This window comes from Gavialis gangeticus, unplaced genomic scaffold (assembly GCF_001723915.1).
Source record: "Gavialis gangeticus isolate Ggan-Ray unplaced genomic scaffold, GavGan_comp1, whole genome shotgun sequence".
Taxonomy (NCBI): domain Eukaryota; kingdom Metazoa; phylum Chordata; order Crocodylia; family Gavialidae; genus Gavialis; species Gavialis gangeticus.
Genome location: NW_017728992.1, coordinates 137,555,635 through 137,567,111, shown reverse-complemented (window position 1 = coordinate 137,567,111; position 11,477 = coordinate 137,555,635). Strand labels below are relative to the sequence as shown.

At 38.9% G+C, this 11,477-nt stretch overlaps 1 protein-coding gene and 1 long non-coding RNA gene across 3 annotated transcripts in view; one reads left to right on the top strand and one right to left on the bottom strand.

Annotated features, from left to right (window-relative positions):
• Positions 1 to 4,343: 4,343 nt before the first annotated feature.
• The window catches only part of HNF4G (hepatocyte nuclear factor 4 gamma), an 81,738-nt gene continuing 74,604 nt past the window's right edge, over positions 4,344 to 11,477 (bottom strand). For both annotated transcript variants that reach the window (XM_019527822.1, XM_019527821.1), the window contains exons 7-10: positions 8,269 to 8,421; positions 7,881 to 8,117; positions 7,304 to 7,426; positions 4,344 to 6,094 (exon numbers count right to left, since the gene is read on the bottom strand). In XM_019527822.1, coding sequence (XP_019383367.1) covers positions 5,976 to 6,094; positions 7,304 to 7,426; positions 7,881 to 8,117; positions 8,269 to 8,421 — 632 coding nt within the window. In that variant the 3' untranslated portion in view covers positions 4,344 to 5,975. The remainder of the gene's footprint in view (positions 6,095 to 7,303; positions 7,427 to 7,880; positions 8,118 to 8,268; positions 8,422 to 11,477) is intronic.
• The window catches only part of LOC109304970, a 16,056-nt gene continuing 10,313 nt past the window's right edge, over positions 5,735 to 11,477 (top strand). The window contains exons 1-2 of the long non-coding RNA XR_002099518.1: positions 5,735 to 5,824; positions 10,067 to 10,086. This is a non-coding gene — a long non-coding RNA (uncharacterized LOC109304970). The remainder of the gene's footprint in view (positions 5,825 to 10,066; positions 10,087 to 11,477) is intronic.

Here is an 11,477-nt window from a genome sequence, read left to right as displayed (position 1 = left end):
TGAATAGCCTGGAGAGCGTTCAGAGAAGGACCATTTGTCTGGTTAAAGGCCTACATAAAAAACCCTATGTGGACCGATCGGGAGACCTGAGCCTCTTCAGCCTCTGCAAGAGAAGACTGAGAGGTGTTCTCGTGGCCACCTACAAACTCATCTTGGGGTCCCAGCAAAAAATAGTGGATACAATGTTTACCAGGGCACCTGTCAGGGTAACTAGAAATAATGGCCACAGACTGGAAGAGAGCAAATTCAGATTGGACATCAGGAAAAAAATCTTTACAGTGAGGGTTGCCAAAATATGGAATAAGAGTGGTGGTGCTGTCCCCTTCCTTGGAGGTATTTAAAAGGAGATTGGACAGACACCTGGCTGGGGTGATCTGACCCCAACACTCATTCCTGCCTAGGGCAGGGGGTCAGACTCGATGCTCTAATAGGTCCCTTCCGACCCTAACATCTATGAAACTATGAAACTATATGCAATATAAGTGACAGTTAATGGCTTTCACGGACTTCCATGGGGATTAAGTCCAAAGAAGTCATTGACACGTAACAATCTAAGTGGCAGTTTGAGGCCATCTGAAAAACTGTGGGGAGTGGTGGGACTACCTGGGACCCTTAGCCAATCAGAGGGTGTGCCTGCCATGCTCAGCCTGTAAAAATGATGGCCAGCTCTAAGGTCTGCCTGCAAAATGAGCTGGCTGCCACTCTGACTCCAGTAGATCCCTAGTTATTTTGCATCCATTGCTATTAAATCAAGCCCTATCCACAGACAAACACTCAACTTGATGTAGTATTAGTAACTTCACTGGTCTGTCAGGAATTAGGAGAACTGGTCAACAGCTAACATAACTACTTTGCAATTCAGACACAGGCTAACACCACTTGAGTACTGCTAGCCCTCCAATGCCATCTCCCAGTTCATTGGGAAACACTTCACAGAGCATCAGTTCAGCTTACTGCAGGGCCAAGAACTATATGACAGTCCTCCAGAAAACTTAGCAGCACACAACAGTGAGTGCAGCACCTATGTGAACACAGCAGCTGTATTTTCATTTTGTAGTGTAGCTGCTTTCATTGAACTAGGATCTCTCAAGAGAAGTAACTCAGATGTATACAACTTAATGATCTACTGTGACATATACCTTTGCAGATAACTTTTTGTCGAAAGTGGCTTTGTTAAAAGGGAATGAGCCTAGCAGATATAAAAAGAAAATGAACATTGCCAGGCTTTCCTCTTTAAACCTCAAAATTCAACCAGAAACTTTCCCAAGCTTAAGAGACTTAGTTCAGATAAAAAAACCCAAGGGAGTGGAGAATACCTGCTGTTGTTACTGAATGTAGTGCATACCAGTGTACTTAAAACTGAACAAGGCATTCATGTGCAGAAGAAACAGATGGCATCTTCAAACCCTGTTGAACTGCCAGGTGCCCTTAGTAGCAATGATGCTCCCACCATAACCTTAGTGAAAAGAAATAATTTTAATAAGAAGATTCTTAAACCTTAGGAATACTATCTCATTAGAAGTTATGTGCTTCTTTTTGGGTACAGCATAGGTCTGCTCTTTCACCTCTATGGGTTTTTATAACCTGTCTTCCTTGTACAGATTCTACCCAGATATGACAGCATCCCACTGATTTTTGTTGTTCTGCCTTTTTTCAAAAAACCCAATTATATTTAGTTCCCCTTCTACTGTGTCAGGCATTCTGTTTCACTTCCATTTTTGAGCTTCATAAATTGTCAAATAAACAGTAAAGATTTTAATTTTCAGCCATGCACCCACATGTATTAAATGTTTCTGACATTTTTGTACTATATTTCTAGGATGTCAAACTCTTCTTTCTCATGTGCTGGCCTTTACTATTGCATAAAGAGTTTTCCTTTCTTTAATAATATTTACCTTTTCCCAACTTGAGGGCTGTTCAGGGGGCTCTCTCGTTCCTGGCTGAAATCAAGTTTTGATTTTAACAGAGCAGAAGGATACATTTGGATTATTAATAGCTAGTATACTTTTCTATTACATCCATATGACCTTAAGGAGAGAATCCTAATGACAGCCATGTTCTCTGACACTTTTATAACAGAATTTCTAGGGGATAATGACAGCTTTAACACAGAGTTTATAAAGTCTTTAAAGCAAATCTCATTTGGTTGGTCAGGGTGATGGGAAAGAGTAGGGAAAAGGGTAAACAAAGGTCTTTGCAACAAGGATAAGATGAGAAAACAGGAAGAGCTTTTTTAAAAAAAAAAGGGTAATGGAAGATGCACTGCTTCAAAAGCATCTGGAAAAGTTTATACAAAAACTGGAACTGCCCATGTAGAAATAGCTGCCATAGTCTGCTAGAAAGACAAATATTTTAGTTAACTATACAGGGACAGACATCCTTCAAGAGCAGAACTGTCAACTCTACAATTATCAACCAAGATCTTTTCAGCAGCGGACAATGTCAAATTTCCTCCCATAGAAGTTTCCTGATTTCCAGGAGTAGAGTCACCACCCTTCAGAATTCCTCACCTGGGAGGAATTGTGTGTAGACATTACAGAAGAGATGTGGTAAAGTTGCCCCTCACTCTACAATACGTCTCATCCTTGTCGGAGTTGCACAGTGGCACTATGATGTTCAAGTGTTTTTAAAGCACTTAGAGACGCTCTAAGAAAAGGATCTCTCTCTCTCTTAGTGCTGGGTACAGTAAAGATTTAGGAATTTCTCCATGTTTTCTCCATGGAAAGGCAGAAAGTCTCTCCCATTCCATCTCCCCTCATTCAATTCAGCATTACAAGTAAGGGAGCTGGAATGATCTTGAATAATTAGTCACAGACACAGGTTGCTCAAGGGGCCTGAAGAATGGCAACTTCAAAAATCTAAGTTCAGTCACCCCTAAATACACACAATCAGTTTTCCTCTGCAGTTCTACATTTCAAATTACTCCAGATCCTGCAAAAACTGAAAAAAAAACCATCTGAGAGAAACAAACTGTTGAACAGTTTGCCCAAGGCAAGCAGATGCTGATTGCATAATACATTATGTTGCAAGTAATCTTTAAAAAAATTAAACATCTACTGCTAAAAATGTGCCACCATTAAACTGTTAAAATTACACCAGTCAAGTAATTTCAAGTCCATAGACTGTAAAGCAAAAAAGGCCCAACTTTGTGAACCCATCTGTATATAAAAGTGGTTGTTTAACAAATACATAAATTTAAGCACAGATGGATTTAAGCATTAATGTGAATTCTTTTCTGAGTTAGAATTTAAAAAAATCAAAACTATGGCTATGTGGTGCTTAGCAAGCACCTAAAATGTTACCATCATATATCTTTAATTCAATCTGAACACTGCAAAGAAGCAGATTGCTATCTTTTGGGTAATTATTTGTAAAGCAATATAAAACACTGTCTTTGTTTACATGAAAGTATATAAATAGTCCAAAAAATGCCCAGAAGGCAGATTTGGCATACACATACATTTCATGTCTGTTTATTGAGCACTGATGAAAAACAGTTTGGAAACTTTTCCAGCAACTATTTCTATCCTGCATGCTCACCAGACAAACATATCATTCAAACATAGGTTTCATTTTAGCATAATTTAATGCTTAACAAAGGTAATCATTTTTGATTTTGCATAATTAAGTTTACAAAAATAATGTAACATTTATAAAATAAATCAGCATTTCCCAATAAATTACAGTAGTGACAGTCTTATTTGACAATATATTGCATAAAATAGATAACATCCTTTAGAAAGTCAAAATGCTATGTTACATGCTTTAATCTAGTATTTTGGCAGTGTGTGAAAACATTTTATTGTACATACTCTGTATATAGTACCGTGTAAAAACAAACGCAAAGTCTGGTTCTGTATCAGTTATATGAGAATTCAAAAAAACATATTTTGGGAAACTAAAGAACAAACCAAAACAGGGTGAGACTTCAGTTGTGAAATATGCTGAGCATTAAGACAGTAGACCAGAACTTATTCCTATAGAAGTGCTTGGAGCTTTGCTATTGGTTGCCTTGGCTTCAGGAATAAGTACAATCACTTAAATGGGAGTTACATGGGTCAGTACCAATCAGGAACAGGCTCTAATTTTTTTCATAAAAGACTCAGTCTCTATGCATGCAAAGCAAATAGTCCTGCTCCACTGAAATTAATGTTGAATTTCTTAACATTAACAGAAGTATATGCAAGGCCACTGTTAGTAATTTATTATTCTGCTAACAAAAAGTGAAGAATACATACCAAAAGAGAAGAACAACAAGTTCTTACTGTTCCATACAGCAATTTACTATACGCTCTTTCATAAAAAATGCAAAATATCCAGTAGACAGAGAAAAATAGTTTTAAAAAGGCTTGCAGTTTATAAAATAACTACAAATACCATAAAGTAACATATATTTTGTTTGGTGCTATGTGAACTCATTAAATTTTAGACATTTTCAAATCAACACTTAATTTTTCCTACATTATATTATTTTGTGGCTGTCTGCACAAAAGGGACTGTGAGTTTTTAAGGATGGGTATATACTATTTTACTATCCATCAAGTTAGTGGCACCATGATGGTGACATAGTTTTCTGATGCTACAATAAATGAAGGCACCTAAAGCCAGAGCAAACCATATATCTGACTCTAATGTGCAATTTTATTAAAATAATCTAACAACTTTTATTATTTAGTTCTTTGCATTTTCAATTTCTAGTTAACAGTTTATGAAGAAAAAGTTTCCATTAAATAGAAAAAGAATGATCACTGCTATTAGGAATAACCAGACTGTGCAAAGTGGTATTTTTGTGATGTCATTTCCTGAATGACAGTGCAGCAAAATACAGTCTCTTTACATCCCAGTGAATACAGGGTCACATTATATACTAACTGTGTGCAAATGTAACCACTGGTCAGTATGTTACAGATCCCCTTCTGTGTTCAGCTATGAAGGATTATCCATTGTTACAGGCCCTAGAAGTCTACCTCTTTAGCTTAAGCTATAGCAGTTCCTGCTGATGGCTTTAGAGGCCCTGAGTTCAGTTTCTGTTGTGTTATGCAAGGTGACAGCCTTCACAGAAGTGGGGACTCATCACAACCTATAGAAGCTCACTGACATTCCAGTTCTGGATGAATGCCCAACTGCATACTTGCTCGATGGCTACTGTCTTAGGCAAAATGTCACAGTTTTAACCGGGAACTGACAAAACTAAAAACACGATCTGCTACAGCTTGTACTAACCCAACCACTTCAGTTGAAGACTATAGACCATGTCCTCTGTGGATCACAGACCAACAATTCACATACTAACCAATTAGCTACATAAACATAGTGCACGTGCAGAATAAAATAAGGTTCACAAACCCACATTTCATGGTTTGCTTGTTTGGGGGTTTTTGCTCATTTCTCTATGTTGCTGGCTTTCTCATTTTTATCATGTTCATCCAAACTGATAGGTAAACATGACAGCTGTTATTCAATAAATTTAATTCTTAAGTTGACGCTGTTTATCAGGGGCATGATTTCCCCACTTTAGGAGTTGTTAATAAATCAGGACTTGCTTCCATTAAGTACTTTCACTTTAATTCATATATTCTGTTTAAAATCCTACTCTGCTATTTGTTACGGAATCTTGGCTATTGTTTTCTTAACCCACACTTTCAAGTCTACCATTCATAGCTAAATAAGCTCAAATCAGAGTCACATCTCAATGAAGAAAGTATGTACATATCTAAAATAAAAAATGACAACTACAAATGTAAAATAAAAAATGAACCTGTTCAATTAAATGATCCAAAAATGTTAACCAAATGTGTGTGTGTGTGTGTGTGTGTGTGTGTGTGTGTGTACTCTGCAGTATAATCTGCATAGTGTGCTTTGCTTTCTAAGATTTAAAACAGAACAAGATATAATTTATTATCTTAAGATTTCCAGTGTTCAGGTGTCCTAAAAATGTATACAGTGCATATAAAAGAAAAAAAAAAGAAACATTATCACAATGGCTTTTGTTTCAAAATAGATTGATGTGCAATGACTGTAGCCTGATTTGTAGACATTTTGTATTCTTGTCCAGAGCCCTGTGGAGGGGATGGCAATGGAGTTTCTGGAGTCGCTGAAAAAGAATTAGGGGAAATTATGTATTATAATCTTGATTAATCTATATACATATTTAGGGTGCACATATTGCTGTAGCCTACAAAAGTAAATTCCTGCATTAGTCTCATGAGGTACATATTATTTTTTTAAATCAACACGTCACCCATTATAATATTAAAAAGTGTCAAGTGTTTTACACTAAAACCAAACCAAAATATATTGCTTAGTACCTTGTTTCTATGGCTAAGGACAGAAATTAAATATAAACTGGTATAATTGATCAGACACTGGCTCAAATCTATAATGCAACAGTGTTAAGGAGAGATATTACACATAAAACGGTATAAGTGATCGGAAACTGGTTCAAATCTGTAACACAACAGAAGTTCAGTGCACATAAATAACTTTCAAAATGGCCAAAACCCATTTAAGATAAACCTAGATGGATGTACTATCAGTAGGAACCTATGTAATCCACAGAGGCTGCCTGGGCAGCCATTTCACAAGCAGAGCACAGAAGCCCCCTCCCCCACCACACCCCCATGCCTTAGAGCGGGCAGCACTTTTTTCCCTCTCCACCTCCCAGCAAGAATTTTATTTTATTTCTGCCCCCACCATGAAGTCTGTGGATTTTGCAGCATTGCCTGGATATCACAGGCAGTGCTAGAGTTTGCAGAATCTATGAAATCTGCTGAATTGGTGGGTCCCTAAATATCAAACTTAACTAACTGAGGTTAAATCAATGTACTGAACTTCTGTCCCAGACTCCTCCAGATCCAAGTTAACTCACAATCTCCCAGCATCCCAAAATGCTTTGCACCTCCCCTGCAAGCCTCCCCTCTCAGGGTTGGTGGTTTAAGCTTGGCCAAAACTGTATGCCCCAGCCAAGCAGGGCACTGTAGCCACTGCCTGGCTTCTGGCCTGGGCCACTGCAGGCATGTGGCTACATTTCCAGAATCAAAAGTTGAATGTCTGTTCACTTGTTTATCGGTTCAATCTATGCATTTTAGACTAACCTGCAAAGATTGAATAATTTAGCCTCAGGCTTTTTGACTATCTGTACTTAGCCCACAGGTATTTTTAATGTATGATTATTTACATGCCAGGAATTATGATGAAAAAAATGAACACTAGCATTAATAGGCTACTGTTTTAGTGAATTTGGCAGTTGCTTCAACCTGACAGTGACATTTTTGTGATAAAAAACTAAATTGCAACTACTTACAGATCTGTTCCGTATGTACAGGGGTGGACATTGGACTTATGAGGATAGTTTGGCCAGTTAATGGATCTTGGGCCAAATGAGGATGCATTGGATGATGAATATGACTAGCATCATTAGAAATGCCTGCAAAAATAATATGAACATAGCTCAAATAAAGACGTTGCTACTTACAGTGTGTAATCTATACTGTGATAATTACAGTTCCATCAGGTAAATATTCTTTTGATTGCTAATTTGAATGGTTGTTTTGGGGTATTCATTAAATAATTTAGCAAGACTTCATCCATATTAAGTACCATGTTTGTGTTCATTGTTTGGGTTGTATTAACAGTGGATTTCATTAAGCTTGTAATGATTCCCTTATCTGTCCCAAGATATACTCAGGCAGACAGGTATGCCTGAGGACACAGTGCACCTTGAAACTGTAAGACCATGACTAGTGAGCCTAAGAGACTTCAGCTAATCTTTATTCATTCCCACTAAGCCTGAGCAATCTCATGGGTTCCCCCCACCCACCCAAAGTGTTTAACATATTAATATCATATGGAATATAATATGATGATAGTGATATGCTCACCCCCTAGTAACATTTCCTGAAGCAAACTGTCAATTTTAACCACTCCGAATAGTTTGACCAATTGTATTTGCTCAATCATTTGCCAGGTGATACTCTGGAGTGTAGGTAACAGAAGCAAAAGTTCTCCAAACCTTCCCCTGGAGTCATATTGACGATCATTAATGTAATCCTCTAAACTTATCTGGACTTGGAATCGCATGTTCTTAATCTTTAATGGATTGTTGAGTCCCTTTGCATCTTGAAAAGAAAATACTTCAACGTAAGGCAAATTCATGGAATGGCCATTTTTTGTTCAGATACATATATGCAAATAAATGTTACATCATCATGACAAATTTCAGTATCAGTATTGGAACAATTATTTTGAAAGACTTTTTGGAAACTGTACCTGGATCAAAAAACACAATTGCTTTCAAGCAAGCATACTCATTGTCATCTATCTGGATTTCCTGGAATGGCCGGACTAGTTCATCTAGAATCCGGTTTGCCACTCTGCTGATTTCTACTTCGGAACTGTTGCGATGGATTATATAATTGTTACCTTGAAAAGAAATATACTCATTTATAAATTGATATTACATAAAGTTTTCAATCTAAAGAGCTTTTTGGAACAAATTTTCAAAATCAGCTTTTACATTTGAGATAATCAAATGTTAGCAGAAATTCTCTCAACAAAACTATATTTAAATATATATGTGCAAAATACAAGCCTGATCCTGTAAGCATTTATGAAGGTGAATACTTCATTAAACATAAATTTACTAAATAGTATAAGTGACTGTGGAATCAAAGCCTACATTACATGCACAAATTTGTTTGTCCTCCAATTAGCCTTCTATCACAAGTCTATCTTGGCATATTTGATCCAGTAGAAGCAATAAGTCTTCTGGAAAACTGTATGCACAGTTTGAAAAGCCAGAAAAGGCCACTTTGAAATGTGGTCATTGGAAATATTATAATTCACTGAAATATTAAAAATTTTTGCTTCTAGTTTATTTTATTCTGAAGAAATACAGCAAGTAATAGCTTTATGGACTCCTATTTCTGGTAGATAGCTTTATGTATTTGAAGCATCCCAATCATTACGGATGATACTAATAAGAAAAATATAAATTGGTTAAATCCTGGTCCTGCTGAAGTTAATGTGAGCAAATGTCTAGACAGAAATAAAATGCTTACTTCTATCTGAAAAGTGGTACTATTCAGTACTTCACTGTATTGATAAAGGATACTAATCAGTACACATTCCTTTAAACACATAATAATGAATTTCCTTGGCTTAAATTTTTCAGATACTCCTATAACTTGCATTTAAAAATTATTCTTTTTCTCATGTTATACAGGGAAGCCATTTTTGGGACACCTTTCTAGGAGAGTAATAAAGGAGGTAGTAAGGCTTTATGTACATGCACTGAGCAAGATTCTGTTCCATTTATTAGGTACCCTCTCAGTAGAATAGATTCTAGCCCCATGAGGTACACAGGTATTAAAAGGGGGGGAACCAGCTGCAATACCTTAACCACTGGCATTTTTTAGGGATCTATCCAGGTGCCTCAAATTTAAAAAGGCTGAGAATCACTGCCCAAGACTCCCTCTTTTCTACACCCTGGCCCACATGAAGATGCTTTCTGGGGACATCTAGAAAGTTTTTGAAAAGATTACCAAGTACCACGTAAATTACTAACCTAGATAAAGCTTGCTAGTGTGTTATGACATGGAACAATTGTAGCACACATTTTACTAGAGTAAGGATGTCACTTGAAAGTACTAAGCATGCTCAGGTTTCTGGTGTCAATAGGACAGCAGTAAATTTAATTTGCAGTTGCCCATGCTTTACATACAGCATGGCATGTGACAATATAAATTTGTCACTGAAAATTGTTTGGAATCACTGGCATGAATCATGCTGATTATGCTATGGCAGTTTCCCAGGTTAACTGAGCATGCTGCTTATTGGGAAGCTGATTCCCTAGTAGTTAGTAAAATAAGTAACATATCGCTAGGCTTGGCAGGATTCTACTTTTATTGCTAAACATAGAGAAATGTCAATTTCACCTCACATTCACAGACTGACAAAAACTTATTTCCACCAGTAATTATAGAAAAGAGACATAAGGGAAAGAAAAATTCTGGGATAGGATAAGGAAATCCGGGACAGGGGACACTGCACTTATGCGCGTGCACAGACACACACATACACACAGCAGTTGTTGCAGGCAGGGTTGGGGGAGCCCCAGCACTGCCCACACAGGAACTGGGGCATGCTGGGAGGGCAATCCTGGCATTGAGGGTTGGTTGGATGCCAGCTGCTGGCGACAAAGCATGGAAGCAGGGACATTGCTATGGGGGCCTGCTGCCGAGAAGAATGGCTGCTGGCACCTGGGAACCTGGTGCTGTTGGCTGCTCACTCTTCCCAGGTCCCAGGCAGTGATCAGACACCAACCTCCCACCAAACCTAGACTGACCTGGCTCCTGTGTGCTTGGGAGAAGACACCAAACTCCTGCAGAGCCTGACCTGGTCCCATGAGGGTGCTCCTGGGGCTCACCTGCTGCCCCTGCACTGCCTGACCGAATATGAGACTATGACTGTCAAGGGGCTGGACTGCCCCTCAGCTGGGCTGGGCAGCCACTGTCTCCCACACAGTGCAGTGTCCAGGGCATTCAGTGGCACTTGACAGCCAGGAGTCCCCTGATAAGCCTCTTCCTGGAGTGAGCACCACCAGCAGCCTCAGGCTGCAGCCCCTACCCTGGCTCCTGCCCCCAGACTGTCTTCTGTGAGAGTGAAGGTTCCAGCCTGGTATGAATGTGCTACCAAATAAACAGAATGATTTGAAGTAGGTATGCATTTATTGATTTATGAAAATTTACTTTTAATATTTTGACATGTGATTTTATAAAGTTTTTAACAGTATACTATTAAAAACTAGCAAAAGGGAGGTGTACACCTAATGGAAGGGAGGGACCAACACCAGGGAGGACTATACTGCAGTTGCTCGGGGATTCAGGGGGGCAGTCAGGAAGGCCAAGGTGGAGATGGAACTGGGACTAGCTTCCCGGATCAAGGACAACAAAAAGTCCTTTTTTAAATACATAGGGGGCAAAAAGAAGATTCCGGTTAATGTGGGGTCCCTGCAGGACCTGCTGGGAAATTTGGTCGTCACCAGATGACAAAGCCAACATATTTAACGATTTCTTTGCCTCCATTTTCCTAAGCAGGGACCGGAACAGTCACCCACCCTCTGGGCCCCACTTAGATCCCGGGGAGGTGTACCTAGGCCAAGGGTTAGTGAGGAACTAGTTAGAGAACTTCTGGAAGGACTGGATGTATTCAAATCAGTTGGTCCAGACGATCTCCACCCTATAGTACTGACGGAATTGGCTAAGGTCACTGTGGGACCCCTGGCACGGCTTTACAAGCACTCGTGGTGCTCTGGTGTGGTGCCAGAGGACTGGAAGAGGGCCAATGTGGTTCCCATTTTCAGAAAGGGGAGGAAGGAGGACCCGGGAAACTATAGGCCGGTTAGTCTTACCTCGATCCTGGGCAAGCTTTTTGAGAAAATTATTCTGGCGCATATCCACAAGGGGGCAGCAGGGGAG